At 44.1% G+C, this 13,698-nt stretch overlaps 1 protein-coding gene across 1 annotated transcript in view; it reads left to right on the top strand.

The window, feature by feature from the left end:
- The window catches only part of trit1 (tRNA isopentenyltransferase 1), a 41,599-nt gene extending 28,118 nt beyond the window's left edge, over positions 1-13,481 (top strand). The window contains exons 7-11 of the mRNA XM_006795205.2: positions 850-962; positions 1,116-1,193; positions 11,600-11,709; positions 12,618-12,735; positions 13,062-13,481. Of these exons, the coding sequence (XP_006795268.2) occupies positions 850-962; positions 1,116-1,193; positions 11,600-11,709; positions 12,618-12,735; positions 13,062-13,267 (625 nt within the window). The 3' untranslated portion in view covers positions 13,268-13,481. The remainder of the gene's footprint in view (positions 1-849; positions 963-1,115; positions 1,194-11,599; positions 11,710-12,617; positions 12,736-13,061) is intronic.
- Positions 13,482-13,698: the final 217 nt, after the last annotated feature.

Raw genomic sequence — 13,698 nt, forward strand, 5'->3', positions numbered from 1 at the left:
CAGTGAAGCATAAAGCTCCACTAGTGATATTGTTTGCACCTCTTGATTATGTATTGAAGCTGGAGGGATGTCTCAGGGAATGTTTTCTATTTTCTATAGGATTTCTGATTATCACAAAAACAAGGTCCTAAAAGTTTGACACGTCACTGTTTTGTTCAGACAGGCATAAATTCATCCCCTCACACATTAGTAGCACTTGGCGATGGTGGGAATGAAGAACGCCCTTTTAACAGGAATCGGGCTCACAGAGGAACAATTTTTAGTGCTGACTGCAGTCACAAGAAGTAAGATTGTAGCGTTTGTTTACAAACAAGCAGCCTGAAGACAACAACCTGTGGAAGGCGGCCTATTTTGTACTGCTATACAAAAGCTAAAGTATTTCCGGTCAGTTCCAGGCTGCCTTGTCTAAAAAAAGGAAAACTGGAAAATAATCAGATGAGAATGTATTTTACAGATATTGTCACAGCAGTTTTTCTGCTACTGCTAGCACCTGGAAAAGCCTGATTTAGCCTTGAACTGGCTGCAGTGCTCAAATTGGGGTGGTGTGCTCTGACATTTACTAAAATGCTCCGTCTGGCAAGTTCACCAGAGGGATTCTGCCCCAGCCTTGTGTCAGCCCTGGTCACCATACTGGGTTTTTAGTAGCCATGGGTCCCTCCGTCTGCTCGTGTCATTCTGTCATTTTCTCTCTTGAAGGGCTCCACATCTGTTCGCTAAGAGTTTAGGAAGCAACAGAGAGATGGAGGAGGAAAGGATGAAATGAGTCACCAGCGAGTGTATAAATGTCAAGTTGAAGGCCGAAAGCTTTTATGTTGATGGATAATGTTTCCTCCTCTCCTCTCCTCTCAGTCAAGACTATCAACATGGGATTTTCCAGTCGATCGGTTTTAAGGAGTTTCACGACTACCTGACGGCTCCGGAGAGCAGCACCCAGCAGGAGAAAGACTCTCTACGAGACAAAGGTTAGAGAACCACCTGATCAGATGGAGTTGGATGCACTGGCTGGTGGACTGCTGATCAACCACAACAATCAGTTGGTTTTTTTTGTTTGTTTGTTTTGTCCTCCCTTCATTTTGTGCTTCATCTAACGACCAGCTTGTTTTTCACTCCCTCAGGTATAGAAGCTTTGAAGATTGCTACAAGGCGTTACGCCCGCAAACAGAATAAATGGGTCCGCAACCGCTTCCTCAGACGTGAGTACCATTCACCCATGCAGTGAGTGTGTGAGTCGGGTGTGGGGGGTGTATTGGTGCTGCAGACAGATCCTTAGCAATCAGCACTCTGTAACAAGATGAGATTCGTTCAGAGACACAATAAGCCTCTCAGCCCACCGTACTGTGTTCCTGGGTACAGAGATGGCGTGTGTGCGCGCCACCTTTTTAAAGCTTTTGTTTCAGTTATTGTTATTGCCCCTTCCAGGCAAGCAGAGACATGTTTGTGACCTGTTTTAAAGTCTTTCGGCTCCTCATCATACAGTTTTTGAACGTTTAGTAAGCTGAAAATTTATGCGACACAGCAGAGAAACCTCAGTGAACGTTAATTAATTCCACCTCAGTTGCCATTGTTGCCTGATTGGGATATTCGACTGATATGCTGGTATATTCATAACAATTTTAATGCAAAAAGGCAAAATTAATGTTAATGTTCATCACAGTCTTCCCTCCCCAAGGAGCTGTTTTGTGGTTTCTTTCAAACAGCTGTAGAAAGGCTGACACCACTCTGACATCTTTCACAAATAAATCACATGTAAGCATGACTAATCAACCCGTTGTGTTCTGTTTTTAAAAAACAAAAGCTTCGATGGAAACCATAAACTGCTTTCAGTTTCCTTATTTGGTGAACATCTAAATCCAAGTTTTATTTTTGCAAAATGATTTTACGGTTTGAAAACATCCCGTGTAGCTCAGCAGGGAAAACCACAGCATTCATTTAATCACAAAGTTAGATTTGATTTTATGCAGCATGTGCGCACTACTGTGACGTAGTGATTGGATAATGTTTCAAGATCCATCCCCAGCGCACACCTGCAGCTAAGACCTGTGAAAGCTTCAACCCCCCGTGCTTCCAAATGCATAGAAATGAACTTCAGTGTTTGGTTACCTGCCAGAGCAGCTGCCACTGCAGAACGGACGAGACTGCCCACCGCAGCCAAAATCAACCTGAGATTGGAAAGTGGTGATTTGCTACCGTGAGTCAGTTTAAAGTGTAGAGAGTGCGTAAGAGCAGAGTGTGTAGTGCGTCTTTCTTCCCTTGAAAAGGAAACCTGGTCCCACCGGCAGCATGCCCTGCAGTAACCCTGCCTCCTAATCCTGTTAGGCCCAAGTGGCTTAAGGCCACGCCAGGCCCTAAACCTCAATACCCCTCTTTCTGACCGCCTGCCTACCCGCTGCACACGCCATATGGACTACATCACATGTGTGCACGCGTCTGTCTGTGTTGCAGCTATAATCATAGAAACATGCAGTAATCTGTCTAAGATTGTCTACTTGTGTTCACGTGTGTGCTTTTAAGTGTGTCCTGCCTTTAGACAATCCATATAACACTGCCCCCCTCTTACACACACACACACACACACACACACACACACACACACACACACACACACACACACACACACACACACACACACACACACACACACACACACACACAGAGAAGACCCTGCTTAGACTGTGCTCTGTCTGCTGCATCAGGCCTGAAAATGCAGGTGGCAGCAGATGAGATTAGCTCTCCTCAAAGACCTCAACCTCCCATCCAATGAAGTGTCAGAGGAAATACTTTATGCGGCGTTTTGTTAAATGTAGAACTTTGTTGGTATTTTTTTTTTTTTTAATTTATGGACCATGATCGTTTTTATTCACTGGATTAGAGAAATATAAACCAGAGCAAGAACAGCGTCAATGAGGCAAACATCTCTTTGAGTCAGACCAAGAGTAGCTATAAAAAGTAGTCCCTTGGAAATATGTGCAGCAGTAGTCTACTGTAGCATTTACTGAGGACTGCATTTTTGCTTGCTTTATTTATTTATTCTTTTTGTTTCAAAGAGTTGAGTGTACAAGTTACAGCAGATAACAAGAACTTTCTAAAGTTTTTCAAGTATAAAGATATTGGTCTCAATTTTAAGGGTGACTAGACAAACAGATATACTAAGAAAGTATCTTTGTTGTGAAGATAAACCATCCCTGGCGTCGTGTTTCTTCTGGTAATAGCCAGACACACAAATTTACCAGGAAGTCCATTTGAAGAAACACATCAGCATGCCCTGATGAAGGATTTTTGCTGCGAATACCAAAACACTGCACAGTTAAGTTATCACAAGGAAGAATTTGAAGGACAGCTTTTTGGACAGGCACCAGATAAATGGCTTGAAGAAGGCCTTCGTGTTACTAGATAAGAATGTACAAGCTCATATTTAATTACCCAATGCACCAGCCTTGTAGGGTGGCTTTGCTGCAAAAGCTGAGTCATGAGGGACTGTGTTGCCGGATGACCTTGTCTGTTTGTGTGGTTCTGGAAACATGTTGTTCTTGCTGTTGACTCCATTGACGTTGTTTTTGTCGGTGTCTGTGCAGAGATGGCGGGTAAAGTGTTTCATTGTTACAGATCAGGACAGAATTATTAGCTTTAATAACATTTCTTATTAAACCCAGACCTATTTAAACAGAGCAAGACATTTTTAGAATAACTTTTCCAATCCCAGCCCAATCCTTCATGAAGACCAGATTTTATGGTCTTCTGGCATGAACCTTGGTCATCAGTTCAACCCAGATTCTTAATGGGATTCATGTAAGGGCTTTGTGCAGGTCAGTCTGTTTGCTGTGATCTTCTAGAATTAGTTCTTCACCAGGAGCGTGAAAGTGATGACCCAGATCCAATTTTGTTCCTGACTGCTTGAGGTTTTCTTTCAGAATCTTCATATAGCCTTCTTCCTTCATGATTCCTTCCACTTTGGCGAGATTTACAGTTCCACACGCACTGAAGCGTCCCCACTGCATAATACTTCCACCACCGTGTTTCACTAAGGGGGACGGTGTTCTTTGGGTTGATTGCCTTCTTTCTCTAAACATAAGTAAATGGACTGGTTCTTATATAGCGCTTTTCTACTCTTTCTGAGCACTCAAAGCGCTGTACACAACTTGTACATTAACCCATTCACACCCATTCGCACAAGCACATCTTTCTAAGTGCTTTCTAAGTAACATTCACACACACATTCATACTCCGATGGATGCATCGGAGAGCAATTTGGGGTTAGTATCTTGCCCAAGGATATTTGGCATGCAGACTGGGGAAGCCAGGGATCGAACCACCAACCTTCCGATCAGTAGATGACCTGCTCTACCACCTGAGCTACAGCCACCAGGGTCTGTAGCTCAGGCAGCGTCTAGTTCTAGTTTCGTCTCATCTGACCAAAGGATGTGCAATACTCCAGTATTGCATAATCTTTCTTCAGGCTGCCTTAGCTATTTCAGTCTGGCTTGAAGGTGTCTCTTCTGAGAAGGGAAGTTTTTCTTCTTCTGTAGCCTCACAGTCCATTCCTGTGCTGGCTTCTAGCGACTGTCTTTTTTGAGATTACAATTCCCAGCTAGATTAAGTCATTCACTTGTGTTTGGCATTGGTTCTGGAGTCTTTAGGCATACCTCTCACTAGTTTCCTTTCCAGATTCTTTGAAATCTTTCACTTCCTGCCTCTCCTAGGCTTGTTCTGTCCTGTGTGGCTCACTTTGAATTTCTTGATGATACTTTGACTCCTGTTCCTGACACGTGGAAACACTGTAATAATGTTTTGTATATGTCCTACTCATCACTTCTTCTTTTTCTAAAGTCCAAAAATGCCAAAAACGTCTATTTTTGGCACGATGCTTTCCCAAGTGACAGTTCAAAGACATGCTGAAGTTTTTAGACTGTTTAAATTGTAAAATAACTCTTAGTTTTAACTTGATTTTACACACTTTGAGCATTACAAAGGTAACACGCATCAGCTTTTGTCTACAGCTGGAGTTTTTGTATCATTGGGATCCAGTCAATTCTCAGTGTCAGTAACTAGCAGAATACTGTTGGCTGTAGGGCAGCGGGGCGTTTATTGTAAAATCTGACCCAGTTCCTTTGAAAATAAATCAATCTACAGGCTGTTGGAGCCAACCAAGAGAGTTGGGGAAGGTCTGGGTTAGTCACATCTGCTCAGATAGTAAAAACACACATATTAGATTAATTAAAGATTTTCCCAAGGACAGCCCTGTAATGCTACCCCTGGTTGGGGGATGCCCCTAACCAAAGTTTTGCTCTCATCCACCTTTCTGTTCTGCATCATCTCCGTTGACCTCTCTGTCTTGCTCTGACTGCTGACCTCCTTTTCTCTTTCGTCCGAGTCCCACACATGCCCGCACAGATGCCGGCAGGCCTCAGCTGAGCAAGCTAATCTCTTGAAGCGTTACAGAGCTGCTGGGAATGTGCCCCGACCACACAAACGCGGGCAACAGGGTCGCCGGGGTCTGCGCAGACCAACCCAGGCATGCAGAAACTAGTGGGTCAAAGGGAAAGACAAATTGAAAACGACAGAGCCTCAGTCAGGCTAACAATGAAGTAGATTTAAGAAGCTAGAACATAATCTGAATGCTGACTTTATATGTAGGCTGAATCACATGCCTCGAAGGCACAAGTTTAACCCAGTTTTACGGTTCACGTTTAGTAGCAAATGTCAGAGCGAGAGTTGGTGGGCGTTCAGTGCTTTAAATACTTCTCAGCAGGATACGTGGTTGTTGATGGACTCAGCTCTGGTTGCTGTGAGGATTTAAGCACCAGGTCAGCCAGCTTAGAAGAAATCAAGCTTAATTTGACTTGCCTTCATTTGGGGCTGTGTGTGGGTGTACACCTATAGTGTGTGCGTGGCGAGGGGGGTGGACTTAATTAGTTGATTTAATTACCCTTAAACTACATAGTAATCTGAGGTTATATTCATTTTATCAAGTGCTGAATCGAATGCAGATGAGGCAGCTCCCTCTGTTTAGTAAAACTCCCACAAGGCAGGCATACAAGTGCAAACAGCACCTGTAACCAGGTTACGCAGGTGTAGTTTGACCAAAGCCTCGTGAGCGTTAAGTAACAGGAGGATAGGTGTCTTTCAGTCCCAGGAGTAAATGAGTGAGTGAAGGATGGATGGAGGGCGACTGAGAGGAATGGCACATGGACGGCTGGGTTGGTTAAAGAAGGGAGAGTAATTTGATCCAGCTGAGGCAACAGGTGTGGGGTGAGTTTACACCCTTGTCCACTAGCAAGTGTGAAACCTTCATGAACTCTTTCTCTCTCTCTCACACACACACACAGACACACACACAAATAAATAAATGCAATCTCATACCATGGATAAAAACAAGACGGTGTTGTTGTTGCCAAAGAGACCTCTCTGTGACCTCCGCTCAGCAGACGGGCAAGATATGTTTAGGCGGAAACGTCAAACGCTGACGAGAAATCTAAAATCTTATTTTGCTGAGGTGAGGTGGGGAAGAGATGGTGTAATAAGAAAAAGACTCGTCTCTACTCCTCAGAACAAATATAACTGGCTTGTCATAGAGTATTCAACCGCTACGCCGCAGTGGCTCATACAAATGCCACAGGGTACATGTGAATCAGGAGAGACAGTCATTCATTACAAAACACATCTGCCATTGTGAAAAACACAGAGTGACTTATAGTTGTGTCTGTAAGTATTTGGACATTGACAGGTTTTTGGGTTTTTTTTGTAATTTTGCCTCCTTTATGGGGTTTAATGGTTTATGAATTCCGTCCATTTTTATTCACAGTCTCATTTTCTGAGCCTCAAAACTATCTGGGCAGTTCACTGTCTATGTCAGGGGTGTCCAGCTCCAGGCCTCAAGGGTCAGTGTCCTGCAGGTTTCAGATGTGTCCTTGATCCAACACAGCTGGTTTAAATGGCTAAATGACCTCCTCAACATGTCCTGAAGTTCTCCAGAGGCCTGGTAATGAGCTGATCATTTGATTCAGGTGTGCTGACCCAGGGTGATATCTAAAACCTGCAGGTAACCAGCCCTTGAGGCTTGGACTTCCCCACTCCTGGTCTATGAACTGTTGGAGCAGTAATGCTGACCCAAAATAGTTTGCCCATTTAAAAAAAAAAAAAGTAGGTGAAGGATGCTAAAGTCCTCCGTATAAACAATTGGTGCCACTTGTTGTTTTTTTCCACTCACGAGAAGTTGATCTCTTGTTTATGCAAAGTCCAGGAACTGCTAGCCTGCACGCTTAGCTTATCTTCACACTTCACAGCTAATTAAAGCAAAGCGACTTCCGCTGCACTTTTCGGTTAATGCGGCAGCTTCTCTCGCACACTTTAATTTCTGTGGAGTGTGAGGCTGCTGTTTGCTGTTGAGCGGTGTGTCAAAGAACTTTTAGGGAGATCTAACTGCATTTACAGATTTGCTTGCCACGCGTCTCCTCTCTTCTCTTTGAAACGCACTACTGTACTTTGCACTTTGACTCGGAGGTGTGTCCAGCGTTGGTGAACGGCCTGAATGAGTCGGTGTAGTTTGATGATCAGTTTCAGCTTTGTGAATCTACATGGCGTGTTCATCTTGCTGCAGGCTTTAATTCTTATGGTAGTTACAGCCAGAATATCAACCAGAAATCTGGGGAAACAAAAAACATTACGTAAAAGTTATAAATTAATTTGCGTGTCACTGAGTGGGAAAAAACCCCCAAGCAAAACACGACTCAGTATTTGGTGTTTTTGGTGCTGTGGTGCCTCTCTGTCTTGCTCTGACTGCTGCAGATCATTAACAAGGTTCTCCCGTGTAGTGTTGGGCTGATCCACCATGTTTCTCATGATCATTTGTAACTGATTGATCGATATGATTGTAGTCAGTCTGTGGTAGCTGGAAATGTGGGGACCTAATACTTCTTTAGAGATTGTTTATCTCTTTAAGAGTGTGCAAGGGATCAAATAAGCTGCATTAATCATATACTGCGCTCTCATTGGTAGCTGTTTCAACTGCTCACCTTGAGGCTGAGATAAAGTTTTTCTCAAAATCTGCTCGCTTCTCATCACTAATAGATTATGTTCTGCTCCTACTTTCTGTGATCTGAGGTTATCACGTCACTGTGAATGCTTCCTGTGTGAGGATGCAGCTTAATGTGTAGAGAGCTTAGATTTTAGATTCCCTCATTCCACAAAAAATCCCCAGAAATAAAGTCCACTTTTTACAGATCCTTACCTCCCAAAGGAAACTTGAACCAGCTGAACTCAACCTGCTTCAGAAATTCGATCACAAACAACAGTTAAACGACGGAGGTGAGTGAGACGAGAAGTGGAAGAGGAACTTTAGGAAAGGGGAAGGAGGCTGTTGAGTCAATAGCGGCAGCTGCGGTGTTCCAGTGTGGGTGGCAGCCAAAGAAGCACAGCTGGGCCGGGGGACATCGCGCTGAGGCTGGTAGCGGAGCTTTTACAGCAAAGCACACACAGCCGCACATCCTCACTCAGCAAACACAAGGATAACACAGCAAATGACTTCTCGCCCGCTTGTTGCAACAGGTGGACGACTGTTTCAACACGCGCGCACACACCCGGCGCTGGCAGGCAGCTGCCCAGCGACAGATTCTGCTCCTTATTGTTGGCAAGGCCATCTCCCCTGTGCACTCGAAAGGCAGCGCTCACGCTTTGTGTTTTCTCCAAGCGTGCGTGCGCGCGCCCACACCGACCACCCCGTCCTTTGTCCCTTCGGCATTTCTTATCAACTCTCATTCGAGATGTTGCGGATTAGCGGGGTTAAATTTCACCAGATCCCAAACGAGAATCATTGTGGAGCATCTGGCAACCCACCGTACAGTATCTCCCCTTTTATTTACCACCGCTCCACTCTGCCCAGGGGGGAGGTTAGCGACTGCAGAAGGGAATTGTAGGAGGGTGCTGAGAGAGATAAAAACACAAAGTAAGGAAACAGATAGTGTCAACAGGAGGGCGCAGAATGCCCACTGCTGAGGTGAAGTAAATATTAGAGAAGCTGAAGGCGAGATCGCCAACTCTGCATCTGGTGCAGGTACGCCAGGTGACACTTGCTGCCGCCGCCACCTGCCTGGTATTGTGCCGCCAACACAAAAGACTTACCTCCACACTCACATGCAGGAACCATGCAAATGGAATCAGAGGCTTTGATTAACAGTAACTGCTGTTTGACAACACACAGACAAGCCCGACTGAGTTGAGGACAAAGTTTTGAGGATAAGTGGTGCACACAGATAAGAGGAGAGGAAAAAACACATGCTGTGAAGCCAAATGATGCAGGTGCAGGGTGAGATTCTGCTATTAAGGAGCCTTTTGTTTGTTTTTGCATTTGAACCTTGTGTCAGATTAATTTAAGCACAGCTGGTCTCAACATGAAAGAATAAAATATGTCACGTGTTTAAATGGCCGACTGCAGATTAAGTCTACAATATGCAAATTTCACCGAGTGGCAGTTGAACTGCAGTTTGTACCAAGAGTGAATTGTAAGTGTAGAGCTGCCGGGTGTGGCTGTATGGGGACTCATTGTTCCCACACACACACACAGAGCCACAGTCAGTCCTCTGACAAAGTCAACACTGTTAGTTATACAGTCATACAGTCAGGACTCTGTGTCTCTCTGTGATAATGGAGGCCCAGACGGCTCCCAGTGGAGTTCAGTCTATAGGATGTCTGCTGCCCTCAAATCCACAGTTGACTTTGTGTAGAAAGGATTAAGACATAATTGAGTTGGCAAACAGCGCTTTATAGGTTAATGGGATTCGCTTACCTGAGCGTGTGAGTTTAACACACATATATTCTAATCAGACTTTGAGTTACCAAAGTTGGAAAACCAGAACAACCCCAGATTCACGCGTTCTGTAGATTGTCCAGTTTTTTCTAACCTCTAACTGGGAACATAATGGTGTGGCTACAGAGATGATGTGTTATATATTATTCCTTTGTGTTTAAGGTGTCGAGAGTCTAACGTTTATTTTTTAAAAATTGCATTCAATGTAAAAATGATATACATTGCATGCAGAAGTATGCAATGTGGTTTTGTTGTGTTTTGATGGAAAAAAAGGGAAACGGCAAAAAAAGGGCAAACATGCAGGGTGATGCAGTGTATGAGGCAAAATCAGAGGTTACCAGTGGTTGAGGTGAAAAGCAAACATTGTCCAAAGAAGTGTTGAGAGAGCTCCAGAAAGCCTGGAGAACCATTTCCTCGTAACCACTTTAAACAATTACACGAATGTCTGGCTCCTTGGAAGCGGATTTTTTTATTTATTTACTTTTAATGGAAGGATTTTGCACAGTACTGTACATTTGACCCATTCGTTAACATTTACCGTCATCCACCATGTTTTTCTGTAAGCTTGGCAACTTATAGATAAAAATGTTCTCCAGCTTTCCGACTTGTCGTTCCGGGCATTTTCGCAAATTTTCCCTTTCAGCCAACAGAACCGAACACGAAGGCGCAAAAGCACAACCAAATCCCCGAGCTGTAAGCTGTCGAGCTGTATTCTGGGTAATGTAGGCTCCAGTTTTTAGCATGAAGAAGGTTTGAAATTAGGTTCTGCTGCACCTGCACGTGCACGTTTGTTCAGTCATGGTTGCTGCTGTCTCGTCTGGAGTCAGGTTGGTTTCTTTTAGCTGCGTCGTGTCTGAGTACAGCCTCAGAGTTTGCGCCTCTCTCGTGCTTTCAGACCGCAGTCGTAACCTTGATTCCTTGAAAAGATAACCATCTAGCTAGCTTTGAATGTCATTTAAACCCTGTCTGTTTGTATTTTCTAACCATCTGGAGGAAAAACTCTTTAGTACAATAAAAGGAGAAAGTGAAGACAACTTGTGTGACAATGTGTCGTAGTGTGCACTGACACAAAAGAGTCAAAAAATGGAGCTCAGATTCTTTTTTTCTGTTTTCCTGCTCATTTATTTAATCATTAAAAAGTTGCATCTGTTAGAAGTCACTCTCTGCAAGTTGCACCGATCTAAATTTCCACGGTACGCCTTGAAGGGCAGCGGCTCTGGATGCAGGCGAGCGCTGGGATAGACAGAGAGACGAGCGGGGCAAGGTCTGGTGCTGCCGTTCCCGAGGCCTGGCCCGGAGACTGCTGACTGATGCAAAATAGAAACACGGGGGTGGAAGAGTTCGAGGGTGAGACAGTAAGTGAAAGCTGAAGCGAGACTGATGGCGGGAGAGAAAGAGAGACGGCGCACAAGACACGAGGGTGGGAGGAAGGAGGGGGGGAGACATTATCGAGCCAGTGTGAGTCAGCAGGTTGATGGAGCTTCAGGGTGCGGCTCCAGCACATCGCCGCTCCTGTGCGTGTGCACCCAGTTTGCCTGTCTCAGCCGTTGTAGTTTGCAGACAGACCCTCCGGAGCTTCATTGTTTTATTTATATATATATTTATTTATTTATTTGTGTACAATGAGCACTGTCACTGTCAGAGGTCTGAAAGTTTTTTTCAAGGCTATTTTTCCCCTCCACCTGTTTATTAAAAATAAATTGTTGGAAACACTGAATCCAATATCAAATCAAGTCCTCGTTGTCCTTGTCAAATGTATAAGTGTGTGTTTTTGACTTTTCTGTGTGTATGTGTGTACAGGACCAGGGGACAACATCCCTGCAGTGTATGGCCTGGATGTGACGGACGTGTCACGGTGGGAGGAGACGGTGCTGGACCCTGCACTGCAGATACTGGACAGCCTCAGTAAGGTGGGGCCTCAGCAGTCTAAAGTGGCAGCTTCCTGTTGGCTGCTTTCATCTGGTGCTGTGGAATCTTTCTCTTTTACTTCAGTTCCTTTCGCTACTCTTTATCATTCTTTTATCTTTTTCATTGCGTATTTTGTGGTTTTACATTTCCTTCCTTTCATCCTTTTGCCATTAGTGTGTTCCTCTCCTTGTTTGCTCTTATTTATTCCTCCTTTTGAGGATATGCCCTTCTTCCTTGGATTTGCCTTATTTGGGCTTTTTTTTGGTCCCATTTTTATTAATTTTTCTTCTTTTTATTTTTCCTTTCTGCGATTTCCTAATTCTTTTTTGTCCTTCGGTTGTCAAAGGGCGATGGCGTGTTGTCGCCACACCGCCAGGCGGGTGGTGTGGACACCCGAGTTTGTGAATAATATAATTTGAGAACAAGGCAACATGGAATTTAAAAATTGACATCACGGATGAAACTATTAAAAATGTTTGAATCTCAGTGACCTCGATGTCAAAGTCGAGTTTGGGCTTTGGTTGAAAAAGGAAAAAAGGCCTTTGTTTGTATAAAATTGTCTTCTGCAACACATGTTTGCCGTTAGCCGAATTTAAATTACTTGTTTGCTTATGATATTTAGCATTACCAAACTGCTTGTTTTTCCACGGTTCACCCATTCCCGGTGAACTCCACTTGTCAACCATTCAGCATTCCGTAGACTCATACGTCTCTCCATTACAAGATCTCGGAGGATCACACAATCGGGCACATTTATGGGACCATAAATCATGCTTTACTCTGCTGCCTATCCGATGTTCTGCTTCCGTTCCCTTTTTTGTTCCCTAAAAGTTTGTTTTAGCACATCATAAATATTTTTTTCAGATTTAAAACCTAAAAAAACCCAGACTTTTTTCGCTCTACTTCTCAGCATGAGGAGCCAGCTATTGCACCAGTCAGAGCGCAGGGGGCGGAGCAGAGAAACAAGCGGAGCCACCACACGTGTGACCTGTGTGACAAAGTGATCATCGGTGACCTGGAGTGGACAGGTGAGGCATAAGCATGTGGGGGGGAAATAAAGCTGAACGTGAATATAGACGTTTGCTAACGATACTAACATGTTCATCAAAGCACCGAGGACAAGCAAACTGAGAAGTACTAAAGAAGTCGTACCATGTTATGTATTTGACTGTTTAGCGGTGCCTTAAGATTCCTGTGGAGATTCATGCCCAGTGCCAAAAACAGATTTCTTTTCTCTACATGCTCACCTGATCACCTCTGGGCCCTGTTGCACCAAGTCTTGTGACTTGGCCTCTTTCTCTGTCTGTCTTGCTAAATATATCCAAGGAGTGTCTTTTATCCTCTGTACCCGCAGCTCACCTGAAATCTAAGAAGCATCACTATCATGTGAGGAAGAAGAGGAAGTGCGATCCATCCTGTGACCAGTCGCAGAGGACCAGCGCACCTTCCGACTCTGCAGCAGAGACTCTTTCAAAAGACTCTTGTGATACTGTTGCTCCGGGCAACGGTGATCAGGACTCTTCTGGGACGACACATGAGGAAGTACCAGTGACTCTTTAAAAAGCCTGCACTGACTCTGATCCACATCCATCTTCACTCAGGTCTCCATCCAGTACTTATATGATTAATTCCTGGTTTCCATAGGATCGCATTTATTTATTAATTCCTGAATTCCAACAAAAAAACCCTCCTTCATAGATGCTGATGCCCTCGAGCTTCAGGTTCTTGCAGCATTTTTTTTTCTTTTTCTTTCCAGTAGCAACACAGACCGAAGTGAATAAAGTACATGATTTATGGCGTGTGCAGGCAAAGAATAAAAAAAACAAATCATAATGTATTTTTTAACACTGCCTGAAAATCTAATGTAAATTTTAAGAGAGAGGTTTATTTTTCTATTTTTTAAGACTGTGCTGTATATACCACTGCTATGGACGCTCTAGTTTGTCAGCATTTCAGGCTTCAGGACAGATTGTTAGTATTAGGCCCGGTCA

This window comes from Neolamprologus brichardi, chromosome 22 (genome assembly GCF_056152115.1).
Source record: "Neolamprologus brichardi isolate AB-2024 chromosome 22, ASM5615211v1, whole genome shotgun sequence".
Lineage (NCBI taxonomy): Eukaryota > Metazoa > Chordata > Actinopteri > Cichliformes > Cichlidae > Neolamprologus > Neolamprologus brichardi.